We start from the raw sequence: 19,869 nt of genomic DNA, 5'->3' as shown, positions 1-19,869 counted from the left end.
AGCAAGCCTAGAGCAGCTCCATTAGAAAATGCTCTGAACCAATCCTATCTGCAAGCTTTTATAAATAGAAATGTTTTAATATAAATACAGTAGAGACTGCGTTTGCCTCCCTAATTGAAACTGAGCTGCTTCCAAGCGAGAGAGAGGCCTGATACTTGAATAAGTAAGATTTAATAACAACAAAGCAACGTGTTCCCACATATGTCCAGCAGGTGGCGGCATCGTGTTGCAGGAGCTTCGCTGTCTCGTTCGCTTCTGTGTTTGTGCGCGTGTGAGAGAAGAGGACGAAGGGAGAGAGTGTGTGAGACAGACAGGGAGACAGAAGGGGGGGTTAGCTGCTGCCCGGTGTTTAGCGCGGTAGCTGCCAGCGGCGGCTAACAAGATGCACACAGCCGCTGCTGTGTTTCGTAAAGCGGGGCCGGCGAGCCGCTGAACGCTTGTTGAAGAGGATTACGAGTCGACGCGGATCGACGGAGGCAGAAATGGCCGGGATCATTAAAAAGCAAATCCTGAAACATTTGTCCAGGTAGGTGACATGTTTGGGTCTGTGTTAGCCGCTTAGCCCAGCTGGATGATAGCCTCACCGTGGCTGTTTTTAGACCACAGCAAAACCTTCAGACCGCTGCGGTTTATCGAGTAATTAGTTAGCGTGGTGTTGGGTGATCGTTCAGTTTAACGATAGTTAGTGGTGGAGGAGACCCTCGGGATTAAAGGTGAGTGAGGGGCTTGATGGGGAGGAGAGAGAAGGCAGCAGACCACCCCAACCTGATAACCCTGATGACCCTGATGACATGACTTTACAACCTATCTATCTATCTATCTATCTATCAGTCTGTGATGTTTCTTATTAGCCTGTTCACATTCATTTAAGATCCACTGATCATACCTGATTGTTGTCTGGAGGTGTACCGCTCAGCACCATGAGAAAGGCTCGTGGGATTTGTTTGCATGTTTTTTCCAGATGAGTGCCTAGGTTTTCATTCACTTTGATTTACTAAAAACACTCATCAGTCGCACTTTGGTGGCTGTGGACGGGGTGACCCGTTCCAGGTGGAGCCTGCCTTCACCTATGATACAGTGGGATTGGCACCAGCACCCTGTGACCTACTGCTGGATGAAGCCATATAACAGATTGTCTGGGGAGGTTTTGCTGTCAAACAGTCAGCAATACTGTAATACTGTCCATGATGCATCCTGATATTCAATTTCAGTTTTGCATTTGTTTTCAGCAACCAGCATGATCTTCCTTAGTTTTATCTTCTCTGTTATTTCACTCTTCATTTATTGACTGCTTCCTTTTTTGAATTGTATTGTCAATAAGTGTGTTGTAGTGCCTCTTGCTGTCTGTCTGGTACTGCTGACACTTGCAACAACAGTTGGAAGACAAATGGTTAGACGTTCTCTGAAGTCTTCTCTTACCTCCGCTGAGTGGGTTAAAGGCCGAATATCGACTGCAAGCCTGGACAATAGATGTCTGCTCCACCAGAAGCTTTTCTGTATGTCTGACTGTTATTCCCCTCCTCTCTGTTGTCTCTGTCGCTGAATAATTAAAGCTTGGTTTTTGCAGCACGAACGACAGAGTGGACGTTTAAGGTGGACATGCTACCACATCAGCATTGTTGTCCAGAGCTTGTTTCATCTCTGAACCAGCTGTCAAGTTCATTCATTCATAGAACAGTGAGGCCTGTTTGAGTTGAGTTAAATATGACAAAAGCCGAATCATCACACATTTCAAGATCACGTGTTGAACTTCAGACGTTAAAATAAACACTAAAACTGACAGTTATCATAGTTACTCATCCATTTAGGAATTGTCAGATTGAAATACACCCTTATTAAAATTTGGATCCCTTGATCTTAACCATCGGAATAACATTTTTGGTATTGATTAATAATAAAACCAAACAGTTGTGCTTTTGGTCAAGCTTGTACAATGACTTCTTTATGATCTTTAATAATCTCTGGAATTTCTGTACTCTTTAAATCATGCTAATCTTAGCCGCTGCCACTCATGCATGCCATGCATTTTGTGAACCATTATAGTCTTTTTATAGTGTGGATTTTAACCATTATGTCACTGATTCACTTAATTATATGTATTTTACTGGTTTAAAGCAGTGAGTCAGTTTCAGAAATGTGAGCGAACACACACAGGTTTCACTTGATGTGTACAGGTTTGTAAAGCTGTAGATCTGGTTTTTGCCACAGAGTCGTTTCTTTGTTGCTCAACGTTTAAAGGGAAGCTCAGAGCGGCTTGTCGTGTTTGTCATAAATAGCATGATATCATTCCGATGACGCCATACGTCTCACAGTTTAATTAATAGGATTGTCACAGAGTGGCCCTGTCCTGTGACATTTCTCCTGCTTGAGCCATGTCACAAGGATGTTTATGAACAGTGCTCTTATGTCCTGAATGTGAAATTAAAATGGCAAACTAATGCATTTGCCCCGCTATATTCACACTGTGCTACATTAGCCCTCTCTGAGAGGTTACCCGTGATGGTGCAGCGATGTGCCTCTGGTAAAGGAGGCTGCCACGGCCTCTCAGGATGACTCACTCAGCCGCACTACTTCAAAAACATCTTGCCTGCATAATTTAATCACGAGTATTTCTGTCCCGCAGATCATCGGTGACGTACGGCAGTGTTTCCCAGATAGAACTCCCATCAACCTCTTTGCGATCTAGGTTGTGAATATTCATCCTGTTAACTTGGGTTTCTTTTTTTGGTTGCAGGTTCACCAAGAATCTGTCCCCAGACAAGATCAACCTGAGCACACTGAAGGGGGAGGGGCAGCTGTCCAACCTGGAGCTCGATGAAGAGGTCCTGCAGAACATGCTGGACCTGCCTACCTGGCTCGCAGTCACTCGGGTCTACTGCAACAAGGCCGCCATCAGGGTATGCCCTCAGCGACTCGTCTAACCTGATCGTGTAGCGGTTGTAACAGAGAAATATGGCATCAAGCCATTTGTCGGGTTTGTTTTCAAACTGAACAAAATGTATCGTGCGTCTCGATGCCATGCGTGGAATCGTAGAGGAAATAAACAGCGGCACACAGATAAGCAGCGCTGCAGGCGGCGCCGAGGACGCGATGATCCTTCATGACCAGCTCTGGTTGTTGATAATAGACGAGCGCGCCATGATTCAGAGGGACACGAAAGGCCAGAGGCGGGAGTGATCCTGAGATATACTGGCTGCCGTACAGTGAGCTGTCGTGATGGGTGGGCTGTGTTCGCCAGTACGTCCAGGACAAGAGGAACAAACATTTTCTAAAGCTGCAGGACAATATTTGAAATGCATTTCATGTTTGTGTTGAGCCCATATGAGGAAATCATGGAACAAATTAAAAAAACTAAACTAAACTAATTCTCTGGCCTTCTTTGTAATATTTTAGAGGATGTCCTCGTTGCAACACCTTGATATATTTTATAATCAGAGTTTTTTTGTAACATTCTTTGAAATTGTATGCATGGTAATATAGATAATTATGTATACATATTGTTTAGTGTTCTATTTATTTGGTGATGGTTAGATTTACTTCTTGGTGGTTCAAACCTGTACTGTAGGTTCAGCCTTGGGCAGGTATACCAGCAGGAATCTTGATATTGTCTTTGAGTTGACGTCAGGACTATTCTCTGTGTTCATTCCGCTGATCAGTTTTGCATTTAATGAAAATATTAGATATTTCGCCTTGGGTTTGTGGACATTAGCACTTTTTTTGACCATTTTGATGCAAACATCCATCTAAAAGCAGCACAAGAGCAACATCTGGAATCAGTTGGTAATCCAGGATAGTAGTTCTTATAGTTGAATTAGAAAAGTGTTCAATGAAAACAATGCAAGCACACTGAGAACTGTAGTTTTTTCCTCTTACTAGATGGATAAACACAACAAATCTGTGTTGAAATGATTTTTTTTCTAGTCTTTTTGCCTTTGCTGCTGTGTCATGTTGTGGAGGCCGTCCTCTCTGTGTGTCTCTGTGCTCACTGAATGATAAACAGGGCAGAATGCTGTGGCGAGAGTTTGATGATTGACTCCTATGACCTAGCTGTCCTCTTCTCCTCAGATACAATGGACGAAGTTGAAAACGAGCCCGATCTGCCTGGTGAGAATGTTATTTCTGTCCTCCTCCACTGTTCTGGCACATTTCTCAGCTCAGGACTGATTCCTCCCTCTGTCGTTCCCCCGCTGTTCATAGTATCAGTTTCTTTGCTGTGCTCTTTCGCCACTTATCTTAGTCAATATTAGCCTACTTCTCTATTTCAATTCAAACTGTGCGCCGGAAATATTTTCTTTTGTGTAGTTCTTGGATAAGGTAGAGGTGGAGATGAGGACCTGTGAAGAACCTCGTCCGCCCAACGGCCCTTCTCCTATCGCTATAACCGCGGGCCAGAGGTAAGCCTCCTCATATCCCGTTGCATACCCAGCATGCCCGGCGTTGACTACAGCACCGAGTGTCTTCACAGCGAGTACGGCTTCGCGGAGAAAGTGGTGGAGGGCATGTCGGTTCGGATCAACTCCATCACCATCAAGGTGCAGGCGCGTGCCTTCCACGCCTCCTTCGAGCTCTGGCAGCTGCAGGGCAACAGCCTCAACCCCAAATGGCAGCGCAGTGACCTTCGCTACACCCGCATCACCGACCCAAAGAGAGGGGAGGTACGCCGCAGAGCTTATGAAAGTCATGTGATGTACATCGGCTCCGTCTGCCCTTTAGGACTGCAGTAAATCATTTAATCGAGCCAATTGTTTAGGATTTATTAGCTGCAGGGACTGTTTTGAGACGAACAGGCTTTCAGGATGAGCGCTGCTAATCCATTTAAGAGTAAACGTGTCTGCCGTCGTAACAGTTATTTCATTTAAACGTGGGCGCGTGATGCTTTTCTGCCTCAATAGCTTGGTGTCTTTATTGTTACATTAAGGTGTTGACGTTCAAAGAAATCAACTGGCAGAGTCTTCGAATCGAAGCGGATGCCATCGAGAGCAACGACCAGGATCTGGGCAGCACGCCGTTACGTCTCATCACCAACCAGGGCCGCATTCGCATCGCTCTGAAACGAAGAGTAAGGCCGTCCACTTGTTCGTCTCATAGCTGGTTAACAAGCACAAATGAGAGGCCATCTGAATTGCAAATGTTGGGTCTTCATTGTTCTGTCCAGATAAAGGACTGTAATGTGCTGGCGTCCAAGCTGCTTTTTATCCTGGACGACTTGCTGTGGGTGCTGACTGACTCGCAGCTCAAGGCCATCATCCACTACGCCAAATCTCTGAGCGAGGCCATGGACAAGTCCGCCCAACAGAGGAAGAGCATGACGGCCGAATCCCTGCAGGTCTGACCTCTTTTTAATCGTCATGCTCTCGTCAAAGTATCACAAAGTTTTACAGTGCCATGAAATAGAAATGCATTTTACCAGTTTTCCATTGGGGATGATTTCAGTCATTTTTAATTGATAAGCGATTAGGAATTTTGGAGGATCAGCTCAGCAGCAGCTGACCCGGTTTGTGACACACTGGAAAGGCCACAGAAAGGCCCCACTGTCAGGAACAAAGTGGCTGAAATGTCAGCGGGGTGGAAATATTTCAAAGTGCAACATGAAAACAGTCCCAACGGCCCAATACAATATCTAAAATACTGATGTTGTAGGAGGTAGAAGCATCAGAGCTTTTTTCATTACTGACAATTTGAGCAGATGATGACAACGAAGAATATGTGTCAAAAATTCAAATAGGAGTGTCTCTAGTTTCAAGTATGAAACGACGGCTGCTCCTGCTCTGCAGTGGTACGTGCTGCTTTGTGGTCTCTTCAATAACAGCAGGACAGACTCCAGTGTGACAGGCTACTGGAAATGCCAGCTCAGTTTAGACTTCAATGTACGTAAACCTACGTACCCTAGGGAGGTGTTCCGGGCATGTCCCACTGGGAGGAGACCCCGGGGAAGACCCAGGACACGCTGGAGGGACTATGTCTCTCGGCTGGCCTGGGAACGCCTTGGGATCCTCCCAGAGGAGCTGGAGGAAGTGTCTGGGGACAGGGAAGTCTGGGCATCCCTGCTGAGACTGCTGCCCCCGCGACCCGGCCCCGGATAAGCGGTAGAAAATGGATGGATGGATGGATGGATGGATGTACGTAAATATATATGTAAAATAATGTGTAATACAACATACCCCTGATACCTGACTGTCTGTAACATTATATCTGACTAATAAAAACACACAACTGAAGATTTCAGTTGTAAATATTATAGCTTTATTAGTCATTTACTCATTATCTACAGCTAAAGGAGTGAAATTAGAATTTTTGATCCGGTTTGGAAAATATGGTGGATTACTCTTATTAATGAAAGTCTGAATTATTCATTTCCATCTATTCACCAATGTAAAGCAAATGAACAGAACACAAATGAAATGTAATTTTTTTTTTTTGGGGGGGGGGGGGGTGGATATTTGAATCTAAATCAGGCTTTTCACTTTGCAGTGCTCTGTCTGTGCCTCCAGCATTTGTACGGTATCATGTAAAAGGCTTGACCTAGATCCAAAAAAGACCTAAATGATGTGGAAATGGCCTTGGACATCTTCCCACTCCGTCTTTCCTTAAATTAGATTTATTGTGAACACACTATGGCTCCAGGACAATATAGCCGAATCTTTTTTTGTCCCACGGTCTATATAGTTCACTGAAATAGAGCTTAGTGAAGTTTGTACACCGTAGTTTGTGGGTCCCTGAGCGAGACCCGTAACCCTCAATGGCCTGTGTTAAATCAAACACGTGGATCACTTGGTAATATCACTGGGTTTTTTTTGTTGTTGTTGAATTTGTTGGATTGTCTCGACAGCCAGCCATGTTAACGCAAAGAAAATTAGCCTTGGATACCTTTCCTTTCGTGGCCTTGCTTTTGTTTGTTGTTTTGTTATTTAAACTTTATTACTTTATTGAACTCTATTAATTCAGTTTGTTTTGCTTTGTCTTATTTTTCTTGTTGATTTATCGATGACAGCAAGAAAGTTTTTGCTTGCAAGTCCTCCTCTGGTCCAGTTTGGCAAACCTACACCTCCATCCATCCATCCTCTGTAAAGCTTAATGCTGTGGAGGGTCACAGAGCACCAGAGCCAATCCCAGTTTCCACAGCAAGGGTCAAACTGTACAGTCACAGATATGAAGACATTCCAGTAAATGTTCAAAGACACAGCTGTTACTATGCAGTGTGCTCGATTTTACGCACGAAACAATTAATCCTTGAAAGGATCTGCAGAGAAGAATTAAAAAAAAATACCCCAAATGCTGGTGTGACAGTCTTATAGCAAAACACCCAAGAAGACTTGAGGCTCTAATCACTGCCAAACTGCCTCAGTACAGTACTAAAGGGAGTGAATACTTATGCATTTGTGATACTTCAGTTTTTCTTTTTTAATACATTTCTATAAAATACCTTTTACTTTGTCATTATGGGGTGTTATGTGTAGATTCATGAGACGGACAAAACAATTTATTCCATTTTTGAATGAAGCTGAACCATAGCAAAATGTGGAAAAAGTGAAGGGCATTGAATAGTTTTCAGATGCACGGTCACTTGCAGTTGCAGCGTCTTCTCACTTTGAACCAGTGTGCGACTGTAACCACACCACCATAACCACCATGACCGTTTTTAACAGTCTGCAACGCGCTCCAAAGGTCCAAAGTTCGACAGCAATCCTCGACAGGCTCTTACAACACATTTAGTCAAAGAATGAATCAAAATAACAGCAAAGTAACAAACAAAATGTCACCAGATTATCAGCACAACGTGGATGTAAATACCGTAGTGAAAGGTTTGTGTCCCTTTCAAAAACAGGGCTTTTACCATGTCCTCTCTGGGATTGTTTAAGTCAGGCTAGTTGTGTGTGTATAGTGTGATCTATTCCTTTTGATGCGGCTGCAGCAGTGTTTCCAAGTCGCCCTTGGCCACAGCAGTTGGAGATGAGTCCGTTTGGGGTCCTCCTGACCTCAGTTGGTTGACGATTGCTGCAGCAGTTGACTAATGCTGATTGTTTCCCGCCTCTGTTATCCAGACTGCTCCTCCATCTCCCGGCTTCCACAGCCTGTGGACCGAAGCCCCCCCGTCTCCTGCGGGGACCCCCAACAACATGAGTCAGTACTTCGATCTGTATGACGTCAAGGAGTCTTCGTACCACACCTTCATATCGCGCCTGGACCTGCACGTATGCAACGACAGCTCTTCAGTGGATGAAGGTTAGATGCAGTAATTCACTATGCGCGTTCTCCGCCGTGTCCTCAAAGTAACCCAGAGCCTGAAATGTGTTTTGAGGATAATTGCTGTCAAGCTGCTTTCTAACAGCCACCATGTGACTCTGCGCAGATGAGGCTCCCCCGCCGGGTCTGCAGGGCGCCATGCAGCTGACCTTCAGGAAGCTGGGCTTCGACTACTACCCCATCCACAGACCTGGTGAGCGTGGCGTGGCCTCTTGGGCTTTATGTGACTGTAAATTAACTGCAGTTTAACCTGAAGCGTTTTACCGAGCCCACTGTAACCACAGCATTCATTCAGGACCAGCTGTAAGAGGATTACTATTCAGGCAGACTAATGGCGTGGGAGAGTGGACCCAGGGCCATTATTCTTTAAGAAATCGCTGCGACAGCAGAGTCCCCCCCTCGGGGGGTTATTCTGGGTAATTAAACAACATGAAAATAATTGCTTAGGTTTTGTTTTCTCTTGACCAATTCCAACTCTTTGAAGGAAAATTCAAAAGAAAAAGAAACATCTGTATTAACAAAGTACAGGATCAAACAGTTAAGCCTCGTACAGTGTACATAAATACTTTGGTTGAATGCTGGCTTTGTGCCGTACCTTTTAATCTCATGAAAAAGAAAGAGAAAAACTTTTCATGGCATTAAAAGACTTGCATGCAGTACACTCCAGCTCTTTGGTCCAGACAGAAATAATGTCAACAACAGGTAGATGATCAGTGCTTCATCCAGTTCAGGGTTATGTGGTGGTGGATCAGAGGCAGGGTGCAGCCTGGCCTGGTCACCAGACGATCACAGGGCAAACACACACAGCCGCAAACACTCACAGTCACATTTAGAGCCGCAAATCTCAAGCACGTGTTTTTCTTTGGTTTGTTTTGGGGTTTTATAACTGTGGGAGGAAACCAGAGTGACTGGAGAAAAATCCCGCACTCAAATTGGGAATCCATTCAAACCTGAACCAGGGATATTCTGACTGAGATGCAAGAAAAAAAAGCAGAGAGCAGTACGTTCTGCGGTTTCCTTTTGAAATAATCTAAACCATCATTAGATGTTTTGTTCACCTTGAACCAGTCTTCAGACATTCATCGTTCCCTCCAGGTGAAGCTCCCCATCTCCAGTTGGGACTTCTTACCTTCATTTGCTCCATAGGATGAGTTATATTGTTATAGATCATCATGGATTCTCATATAGTTACTTCATTCGGTAAAAAAAATGGTATTGGTTTTATACAACTTTTATGACCTGATACTTTAGTATAAAACTTGTGTTTTGGGGGCAGTAAATGATCTGCATACAGCTCGAAATAGACAGTTTGGTATTGAGATAGTTTGATTGTGAATGTGGCCGAAATGACAGCCATGTAGGAAAAATGATGCGGAGCTGAAAGACGAGAAGAGGAACAACAACACCAGTAAGAATGCAGAGAAAGAGAGGAAGATGATCCTGATTCATAAATAAATTGGAATTGGGATTTGTTCCACTTTCCATTTGGGTACTAAAAAAAGTGAAGTATTATGTGTCTGGAAGCAAACGATGCACATCTAACGTCACTCAGCAAATCAGCAGTTTCCATTACAGTTCAGAAAATGTCCTCACTCTGTGTACAAACAAGTTCATTTCATCTTAATTTTGCTCGTACTAGTGGCAATCAAATGTGACACCCCGATCCGTTGCTTCAGTCAAACAGACTCTCAAGCTTTATAACGCTTTAAATAACTGGCAGATGCAATAAGAGCCGAAAACAAAGTAAACAAAGCAGCAGAGCCGGAGGCAGAAAAGTTTCTTGTTTGTTCTCGTCATGGGAATACTGTAAACTCAAACATTCTCAACTGGGATCCATCCCTGTGCCCGGCTGGGTTTTTAGCTTTTCACTTTTTCGTGTTTCTGCGAATTGTTGATGAGCCTGGAACTCTAAAGACTTTCAAAAATGCAAATCTTAATGCTCTTGTGGCCTGGTTTAGTCCTTTGCTGATGCTGGGTGTATTTACTGCATCCCTTCATTTGCACACAGTGCACTACTGTGTGTAATTTCCCAGTGCCGTCCCAAATTAGACAACAGCCGGCGGGCTGGTACGGCAAACGACGAATTATTTAATCACCCATTAAAATGTCCTCTGGCTTTGTTAGCTTGCTTTTATAATGCGATAAATTGCAGTGTTCTCATTACTGACGACTTGACATTGAGATCCACTCCGAAAAAATGAGCATGCATAAAAAGTTTGAGTTTGTGAAATAGTTCTTGTTGCTGCAGCTGACGGCTGTCGACACTGGGAGCGGCACAGTGGAGCCATGGAGGCTCAGGCCCAGTGGGCTGGGAAATTACTGCAAGAGTACCAGAAAAGAGCCGAGGCGTCCGGATTTCCTGGACCACCGAGTGAGACACCCCACCCGGTCAAAGGCTCCCCAGCAAAGACAGTCCAAGGTAAGAAAAAGTTATCATCGATCTTGAAATATTTTTAGATTTGCTTGAAATTTTGAAAAACTCTGAAGTGACCGACTGTCCTAACTCAGAAACGGTATTTTCCTTGAAATAACTCGATTCAGCAGCTCTTTTCTGGGACATTGTACTTCTTCGCACAGCACTTTGCCACAGCTGAACAAACTCTACCAGCTGATAAAGATAAATCTGTTGACATGTTTATATTTAGGCTGCCACAGACCTGAATCCAAGAAGTGTTATGAATCAACTATTTAGGCCCAGCAGGTCCAACACAGCCCAGCATAACAGTTTCTGATGAAGCCAGTGTAATTCAAACCGGGAGCAGGAAAGAAAACTAGCAGGTGGATCTTTACCACAGATCTGAAACTATACTTAAAAAAAGGATCTTTGCTACCAGAGGGACAAATAGAGAAGAAGCTCTTCAACCACAATGATTTCAGAATATCTGTCCCTTAGTCTCTTAAATTTTAACATAAAAGCATCATCTGTAGCCCCGCTCAGCTGCTCTTCCTTAGCACCTGGAGGTTTTTCATGACAAAGACATTTTCTGCAGGCAGCTGTGACATTACGATCTCTCCGTTGTGGTGTTTATTCTTTAATCTCCATGCGCTGCAGATGGACAGTGTAGTCCCAAGCCCAACTCCTCTGACAAAGACCAGGCAGCTGGCAGAAACCCGGCATCGGGGACGTCGCTGAAGAGGCTGCGATCGAGCTGCGTGGTGGTCAGGATGGATGACGTTGACATTCACCAGGCAAGCTTTTAGCATCATCCCATATTGATCTGCTCAAAGGGAGTGAACGACACCAATTTCACATCGGAAGTAATCAGGCGATACTTGTGAAATGTCGACCTAGGAAAAGAAAAATACCAGTAACCAAACATCACAGGCAATGTTTGGACGCTGTTATGGATACTATCATTTTCATTTAACCGGTTTAGCATCAGTTATTGCTGTATCAGCTCTGTCATCTATACCAGTTCATCCGATTTAAGGGGCTGGAGCCGATCACAGCTCACTGAGTGAAGGGCGGGTTCACCCTGGAAGGATTACCAGTCCACTCACAAGGCAAACACAGTGAAAAATCACACACACGTTTTGTCAGTTTGGGAGGAAACCATTGAAGACACATGCATGCATGCCGTGCAAACTCTGCACAGAAATGCTCTCAGTCTGAGACTCTGAGGTGGGCGTGTCGAGCACTGCGCCGCTGTGTCAGAACGTTTAATTCTGCAGGCAAATGGATATCATCAATCTGGCGTCAAATACCTGAAACATACAAACATTGTGCAGACAATCGCAATGTCATTACGTTTTTTTTCCCACAATTAATCATATGCATTTGATCTTTGTTACTCTAAAGTGACCATGCATGTGATTGTGTCTGCATTTTTCTCTGTGATGGACGAGTGATCTGCACAGGAAACAGACCAGCTGGGATCGGCCTCAGCGCCCTGCAGCCCTGAATGAGATAAAGCAGTACAGAGGATAGACGGGTTAGGTTTCTGTTTTAGAGGAAATAGAAAGGCGCCTGCGGCTCGATCCATTTACCACTCAAGCTGCTCTCTGGTAGTGCGTATTATTTACAGAAATTCCCGGTGAGCATCGACAGTCCTGGAAGAACTTCACAAAACTAACAATAGTCCCTTTCATGTCAGCTATCTGACGTGTTTGATCAGAAAAGTGATCTGATATTTCGATTGCATCATGTTGAAATTACAGTTGCAACAGTGAAAACACTGTAGTGGTCTGAAGTGAATCAACAGAAATCCTGCCTCTATGTTGACATTGAAATTGAATAAAAAAACCCTGATACCTCAAATGACCACGTCTGGCTGGCTCTGGAATTTCACAATGAAATGTCTCAGTCCAAGAAAATGTTTCAGGATTATTTTAGGTTTAAAACTCTTTTAGTTCCCCATTTTGCAGAGCAGGAGACCAGGGGAAATTACATATATAAATATCTGCTTTTCCCCTTGAGTTTGTGAGACAAAATCGGTACAGTTCACACTCAGGTGATTGAAAGTGTTTCTAAATCCTACGTATTGGTTCTTTAATTGAACATCTTGGTCTCTTAATGTGTTGTGAAAATAGAATACTAAGAATCTAAATCATTCCATTGTTATTCTTTTTTTTTTGTCCGTTGTTTGACTCATCCAGGTGTCTACGAGAGGCCGCCAAAACAAGAAGACTCAGTCTTTACTCTCCTGCAACCGTAAAGCTCTGCGGCTGCCAGACAACGTCCCCGCAGTTCATCTGCAGTTTACTGAGTACTACTTTCCAGACAACCCCACTTTACCAGGTGCCTATTAAATCTATTAAACTGTTCTTTTTAAATCATTTTGTTTTCTGAGCTAAAATTTGTTAAATTAATTCAAGTCTGTATGAACCAAATGTTGTCACTCATCAGATCATTATTGGCATTTACTGCAAAACTTGTGATTTTACGACTGTAATATTTCCATTGAGCATTGTGAGGCATATTTGTGAATGATGTTCTCTCATCAGTACATTTCCAATCCTGCAGTGCCCACCTCGAACCTGTACGCTCAGTTAAACAGCCTCCAGCTGTGCGTGGACGCCGCCAGCGTGCTGTGGATCAATCTGTTTTCTCGAGGCCTCCTGCACACGCTGGACCAGGTCAAAGCTTTCTACCACTTGCAAGACAGTAATAAAGCTGAAGAACACATAGACATGCGCATGGATGCATCTCAACTCAAGGTGAATATACAAGTTTTTTGTTTGTTTTCTGAAACTCTTTTGTGTAAAAAGTCTCAGTGAATTGATTCTGTATTTTTTCTTTTTTTTTTTAATAGCTAATAATCCCTTTGGATTCCTCCATATTGGATCATCCAGAGCGTCCGCAGTCCCTCTCCGTCACCGTACCCCAGATGGTTGTCAGCAACACTCGCCACTGTCCTCATGGCTCCAGGGCCGACCTCGACAGTACCTGCAGCAAGTTTTCCAGCTGCTCTTTCTTTCAGTCCACGCCACCTCACTCTTACCCCAGAGACCTGAGTGCCTTCCACCCCGTCCCCTCCACCTTCCACCTGCACTCTCAGGAGGTGGAGCCGCAGCCTTTGGACAGAAAGCAGCTGCGATCGCAGGACGTCTGGTCCCTCAGTCTGTCCCGCGTCGCGCTCGGGTTTGACGGAGCGCGCCGATTCCCCAAAGCCAGGACGCAGCCTTTCGTGGAGCCGTTCGCCGTGTCCGTGTGGATGTGTCAGCCGTCGGCCTTCAGACGCGGCTCGTCGTCTTCCCCCTCCAGCCCCGGCACGGCCCGCCCGCCTTCCTCGGAGCAGCGAGAAGCTTCCTTCCACTTCCTGGTTCACACCATCACACCGGTGAAGATGTGGCTCAACCACTACCAGTACGTCGCCCTGCTGAGGATGAAGGACGCCATGGCCCGCCTCGGGGCGGAGCTGGGCCGGGACGTACGCGACGTGAAGCAGGCCCGTGGCCAGAAGGTGAAATCGGCCACGGTGTGCGTGGCCTTGCTGTTGGACTCGGTGGAACTGGGTCTGCTGTTGCCGCCGGTGTCCACGGAGCCGGAGGAGGAGGTCCCCCACACCCCGGAGACGGACAGCCCCAGCATGACGGACTCTGACGTCTCCCCGACTCATCACCCGTCCGACATCCCAGAAGACAGCGGCTTGGAGAACGGCGTGTCGTCCGTCAACACGGCCGGGACGGCGTACGACCAGGACGACCAGGACGAGGTGGTGGAGGAGGCGTGCGAGGCCGTGGAGGAGGGACTGGAGGACGACGGGCCGGCGGCGCAGGAAGACCCCGCCGTCCTGTCCCCGCCCCTCTCTCCTGAGCAGTCTCCGGCGCTCTCCCGAGAACCGTCCACCTTCAGTTTGGAGGGAGAGCTGTCCAGCGCCATCAACGTCACAAAGGACGTGACCAAAGATGCCCTCAGTGCCTCGCTGGACCTGACCAAAGGGGCGTTTTCAATAACGAAAGACGCCTTCAGCATGCTGAGCCGTGGCTCAGGGATGAGCAAACTGTTCAGTCAGCAGGCGAAGTAAGAACGAGATCTCTCCTGCTGGAAACGCAGCAGTGTTACTGGATCCTGCGCTGTGCAGTCATGCTCTTCATGGTTGCGTGTGTGTCCACAGGGAGCAGGTTCAGCGCTCAGAAGAGTCCTCCCCCTCTGTGGCTTCCAGCCTGCGGCACCAGTCCCTGAAGCAGTCGCCTTCCCAACATTCCTTCGACAGCGCCATCTTGGACGGCAGCCTCCCCGATGAGAATCTCTCGGTGGACAGCGACCTCAGTGATAATTTTATTACCTTCATGGATTCAGGTGTTTAAGTGCTTCTGTGTTTCTAAATGGATATCTCCGGGTTGCTCTGGTGACTTCTGCTGTAAGTGTGTGTTCTGTTCTCAGAGTCGGGTGTGGAGTCGATGCGCCCCAACAACACGCCTGTGGGCAGCAGAGGGAGTCCGGCTCCGGGGACGGAGGGCGGCTCCTCGGCCGATCTCAGCAGCTCCCTGTCCCAAAGCACAGAGGACGTCTCGCAAGACATGGTGAGTTCCTGAGATCGTGTTTTATTTGAAATTCGATTTTTGTTTTCCCACAAAAAGAGCAAGACAGTTTTAGAGATTGTCCACCCAAAGATGATTCATTCAGAAGGTAATTATTTATGTAACTCAGGAAAAAGGGGAAAAAAAAGGAGCACGAAGCGCTTTATTAATAACACATAATATATTTATCCATGTTTTATCCAGAACATGCAGTCTGTGATGCCTCTGATCATTGTAAAGGCTGCCAGCGATTTGATTCCTCCAGCTGTCTTTATTCCAGGATCCAGTCTGGATCACACACATACACACACACATTCACACATATGGGCAATTTTAGAGTCACTACCTGGCCTCAAATACATGTTTTGGGACTGAGGCAGGAAAACAAAGTAGAACAGCAAGAATTCTCCTCTTTACACACCGCCAGTAAATATAACTTTTATAGTTTTTGTAGTAATTTTCACCTTTGTTTTATTTATCAGTCTCAAGTCTTCAATATAAGATGTTGCACCACACATAAACCGCTGCATATTTCTGGTGCTGTGTGGTTATTTGATAGCGATTGTGTTTTCCACTTTATTTTGAACCTGAATATTCCGTAGCTTTAAATGCTGTGCTGTTTCGCAGTCCTCCGTGTTGCTGCTGGTTCTGAGTGGAGCGGCTGCCACCATGGAGGTGAACGGCGAGGACCAGGTCGTGGCCGTGGCAGCTCAGAACCTGGTTCCCGTACAGATGGGAAACATCCGGCTGTCAGACCTGCTGGCTGGTCTCGTACAAGGTAAAGCTGATTGCCGCTCCGTTGCTGAGAAACCGCTTCCGTCCTCTACTGATGATCACTCTAATTACTCCTCTTACCAATCAGACGCTGCATTGTTAGTGGGTGACTAATCAATGGGTTCGCTAATTATATTCATTAAAAGTCTTGATTTAGGTTGAGCTTCAAAACATAAATTAGCATTGTTATCATGACAGAAGCAGGGAATTGAACAATATCATCAATAAACATGCACAAGGCTTTAAACCGTCCCGCTTTCCTTCAGCTCCCGCTGAGCCGGTCCAGAGGAGCAGAGACTCTCCGGTTCTGTGCATGAGGGCAGAATCGGGCCCCTCTGCGGCCGGCCGCTCCACCGTGGCCGAGGCGGTGGGCCACCTGGACGTGAGACTGCAGGACTGCCACGCTCAGCTTCTGGCCTCTACGGTGGCAAACATCGGTCCTTTTCTGGAAGACGAGTTCAGTGTGGATGGCCAGCCGATGAGGCTACACATGAGGAACGTCACTGTCACTATGAAGGTACGGATCTCATTCTGCTTCAGCACCCTGTAGCTCGATGTCGACCACTTTAAAAACTTCACAAGAGTGACTTCATTTTCCCCACTTTTTAAGGACGATGGTCCCAGAATTTACCCGACAGCTCCTCAGCCGGTCCCGGCTACATTCATTGTAGACGGGCTGCTCCTGGAGCGAGGCGACGACGGCATCATGAGAGTGAAAGGTGAGCAGAACGCAGTTCCTTTTTCATCTGAGCATCGGGACAGTTGAAATGCAAATATGAAGCTGGAAGCCGCAAAGATTTAGCGTCAGCTGTCACAGCTCCACCGAAAGACGAACAGAAAGTGATGATGAGTGTTTTCCTCTCTGCCTGCAGCTGAGGGGGCCGACCCTAAAGCCTCAGCAGGTGTTCCTGCGCTCTGCTCAGACAAACTGAATGGTTTCTGCTCCAGCCAACCGCAGAATGAGGTAAGAACAAGCATGGAGGACTGCTTAGACTTGATCTGAGAGAATATAATTATGATGGCTTTCTATATTTTATCAGTGTTTAAATGATAATTAAGTCACATAGCTTTTTCAGTACAATACGTTTGACTTTAGATGAAAAAAATATAGATATAATTGCTTAAATTTTTCAAAGACAAACGCAGAAAAGCAAGTTTGGGGTGTAAGTAATCATTATGCTGCACACCTGTCTAAATTTGTAAGCTGCACATAGCAACAGGCTGAAAACACCCCCGAACACACAAACCACATGACCTCAGTGGCGTCTTTGTCCCTGTTTGTATCCCAGTCACGGCTAAACACAACTGGCCCTTTGTTCTACACTGACGTGTTAAATTAGTATCAAACCAAATCAAGATCAGGCCTGCCAGCCAGTTTAGTGCCTGTTTTGTTTTGTAATTATTTTCTTCTCACATTATAAGTGCAGCCTTTGAACGGATGATCGTCGCAGTAGCTGCTGGTGTCTCAGGTGTAGGCAGCACTGTCTTTAAGCACAGCTCTGCCCCCGGTGCCTTGTTACCGAGGGTTGTGTAATGGTCTCTTAGTTACATCTGTATCTGTCCGTCAGAATCTGATATCGGCCTCCATGGTGCGTGCAGCGCGGAGCCAAAGCGTACATGAGCTGCAGCTAACCGATCCAATTATCTCGCCGTTGCAGACACGAAACCTGGAGTCCCAGCTGGGTGACGCACAGGCCGCACTCACAGAGGCCCTCAGAGAGCGGGAACGCCTCCTCCTGGAGGTCAGGAAGTATGACCCCACCTTCACTCTCTGAGCACCTCCAGTGTCTGACCTCTGACCCCGCTGCTGCAGATTCAAAGTGATTGGCGGGAGTATCAGGAAACCAGGTGGACTTCTTCAAAGCATGTCTGGACTATGTACATGTTTTGTAAAAAAAAAAAAAAAAAAAACAGAATTGGATTGGCTCACTATGTCCCATATTGATGAGAGTTTAAAAAAAAGCCTTGATAACAATAACTCAAAGGGGGAAAGTAGTGAACTTAACTCGCAGATGTGTTTACCATCAGTCCAGATATTCCTCACTGCTTTTACTAAACACCCATCATCCTGGTTATTTCTGGAACCAGTGTAAACTCACCCTGTGGTCTCCATGCATGCAACACGATCAAGCTTTAATTCCCTCTCGGTACTTGTTTGTGTTATGGAAATATTCAGTCTCGTACACGCCAAAACCTCTTCTCTCACATGTACTCTCACTGCCAGACAGCTGCTGGTCCGTCAGCGTCTCACTCACACCACCTACTACCCAGCATGCCTTGTGACGAGTGGAGCACATTTCCACATCTGCAGTCTTAGGCTTTAGTGATGTAGATTAGTTCCGCTAGGTGTAAGAAACATTTGCGTTTCTTTCTTATTTAAAGGTATTGTTAGTGGTTGAAAAACGTGCTGTGAAAGGTAATGCAAACAATGCACTTTTTGTTTTAAAGAGAGAAAAAAAAAAATGCAGATACCCACTGCTTTCACGCAGACTGATGCATCTCAATGTTTTTATCTCATCGGGTTGAATCATTCCCAAGTGTTTTTTTTTTTTTTTTTGTCTTCTGAATTGTTAAACATAGATCGTGCTCTGTGTTTAAATACCTGAAAACGGCAAACTTTTCCATCTCTCTCTGGGCTGCAGGGAGCCGATTGCACAGAAGTTCCTCTTTTGTGTGTGTGTTTTTTTTTTTATTTGAATTAAGTTGTGATACTTGATCTCTATAAAACATGTTTTTTATAGCTTGCCAGGGAACAGCTCAGACTGATAGTTAATACCTCGTTACACATGCTTCATGTGAAGTTCAGACATCTCGAACTTCAAGCTTGTTTTATATTTATTTACATGTCAATGTTGGGCTGTTATTTTTTGTTTTTGTTTTTTTAATACATTGTACTGTAGTCATATCAATCAAAAAAGGTGACATTAAAAAAAGTGGTACATTTACAGTAATGTACTTATTCACAAAAACTATGAAGATACTGATATCTATTTATAAGTTTGACAGTTATTTTTAACTTCTGTCACTTTCGCTTATCCGCACACTAATTTGTTACATGGACTCGAAGACCGAAACCAGACATTTTGTGAATTCCTCTATGGAAAACGCCTCTCTGGAACATTTTATCTTTGATCTGAAGGTCTTCAGTTGGTGTATCGGTGGTTTGGTGTTTCGCCCGTGGCATAAAATATCCGTTTTAGTGGTTTCAAACTATTCAGCATTGCCCATATCTAATCTTTCACTTCCAGTTCTGATGGATCCAGGGTACCAGGGAGACCTCTGGTGGCTACGGCCTGCCATTGCACGCTCCTCTGAAAGTTTTATCCATCAGTTTTGTCTTTTTGTTTTTATACTGTGGTTGCCTTGCAAGCTATGAACGACAGATTGAGGTTCAGAATGAAGAATGTATTTATTCCAGCAATACAAACCTTTGGTTTCACCAAAAAGGGGTAACACTACGCATATTTTTTTTTTCATTGTTGTGAATTTCACATTTTCCCTGCCCAGCATGCATATTCCTAACCTCGTCAACCGTTCTATGTAACAATGCAGAGATTCTGCACATTAACCTCACTATCAACTAGATGTTCATTCTTTTTCCTTCGCTTAAGGTGTTTCTGGTTTGCATGGCTCTTACGGAAAAGTTTCATTGATACCAAATTGAGCGTGCCATGCAGGATGCAACATGTAGCTCTGTAGTTTTGCCCGGTTTCCCTCTCTCCAGCCAGACATCGGCGTCAAGTAGCATCTTTATCCCTCTGACAAATCGATGCCGAGGTAAATCTGCTCACATCCTGATAATCTAGACTTCCTCTGCCAAAAAAAAAAAGAAAGAAAAAAGAGAGAGAGCCGGAGAGTGAAATGAGACGCACTCTGTCGTTCTCTCTT

At 45.2% G+C, this 19,869-nt stretch overlaps 1 protein-coding gene across 1 annotated transcript; it reads left to right on the top strand.

The window, feature by feature from the left end:
- Positions 1-329: 329 nt before the first annotated feature.
- Positions 330-19,850, top strand: bltp3a (bridge-like lipid transfer protein family member 3A). The gene is made up of 21 exons (XM_030117781.1): positions 330-526; positions 2,735-2,897; positions 4,066-4,104; positions 4,303-4,394; positions 4,466-4,655; positions 4,919-5,059; positions 5,156-5,326; positions 8,043-8,223; positions 8,351-8,437; positions 10,493-10,663; positions 11,297-11,433; positions 12,841-12,982; positions 13,208-13,401; positions 13,497-14,707; positions 14,802-14,986; positions 15,071-15,210; positions 15,835-15,985; positions 16,248-16,498; positions 16,592-16,700; positions 16,854-16,945; positions 17,640-19,850. Exons 1-21 carry the CDS (start codon positions 483-485, stop codon positions 17,754-17,756), a joined length of 4,008 nt encoding a protein of 1,335 aa, XP_029973641.1. The 5' UTR covers positions 330-482; the 3' UTR covers positions 17,757-19,850.
- Positions 19,851-19,869: the final 19 nt, after the last annotated feature.

Source organism: Salarias fasciatus, chromosome 20 (assembly GCF_902148845.1).
Source record: "Salarias fasciatus chromosome 20, fSalaFa1.1, whole genome shotgun sequence".
NCBI classification, from domain to species: Eukaryota; Metazoa; Chordata; class Actinopteri; order Blenniiformes; family Blenniidae; genus Salarias; species Salarias fasciatus.
Note: the sequence above shows the minus strand (reverse complement) of the source record. Positions and strands in the feature narration are given on the sequence as shown.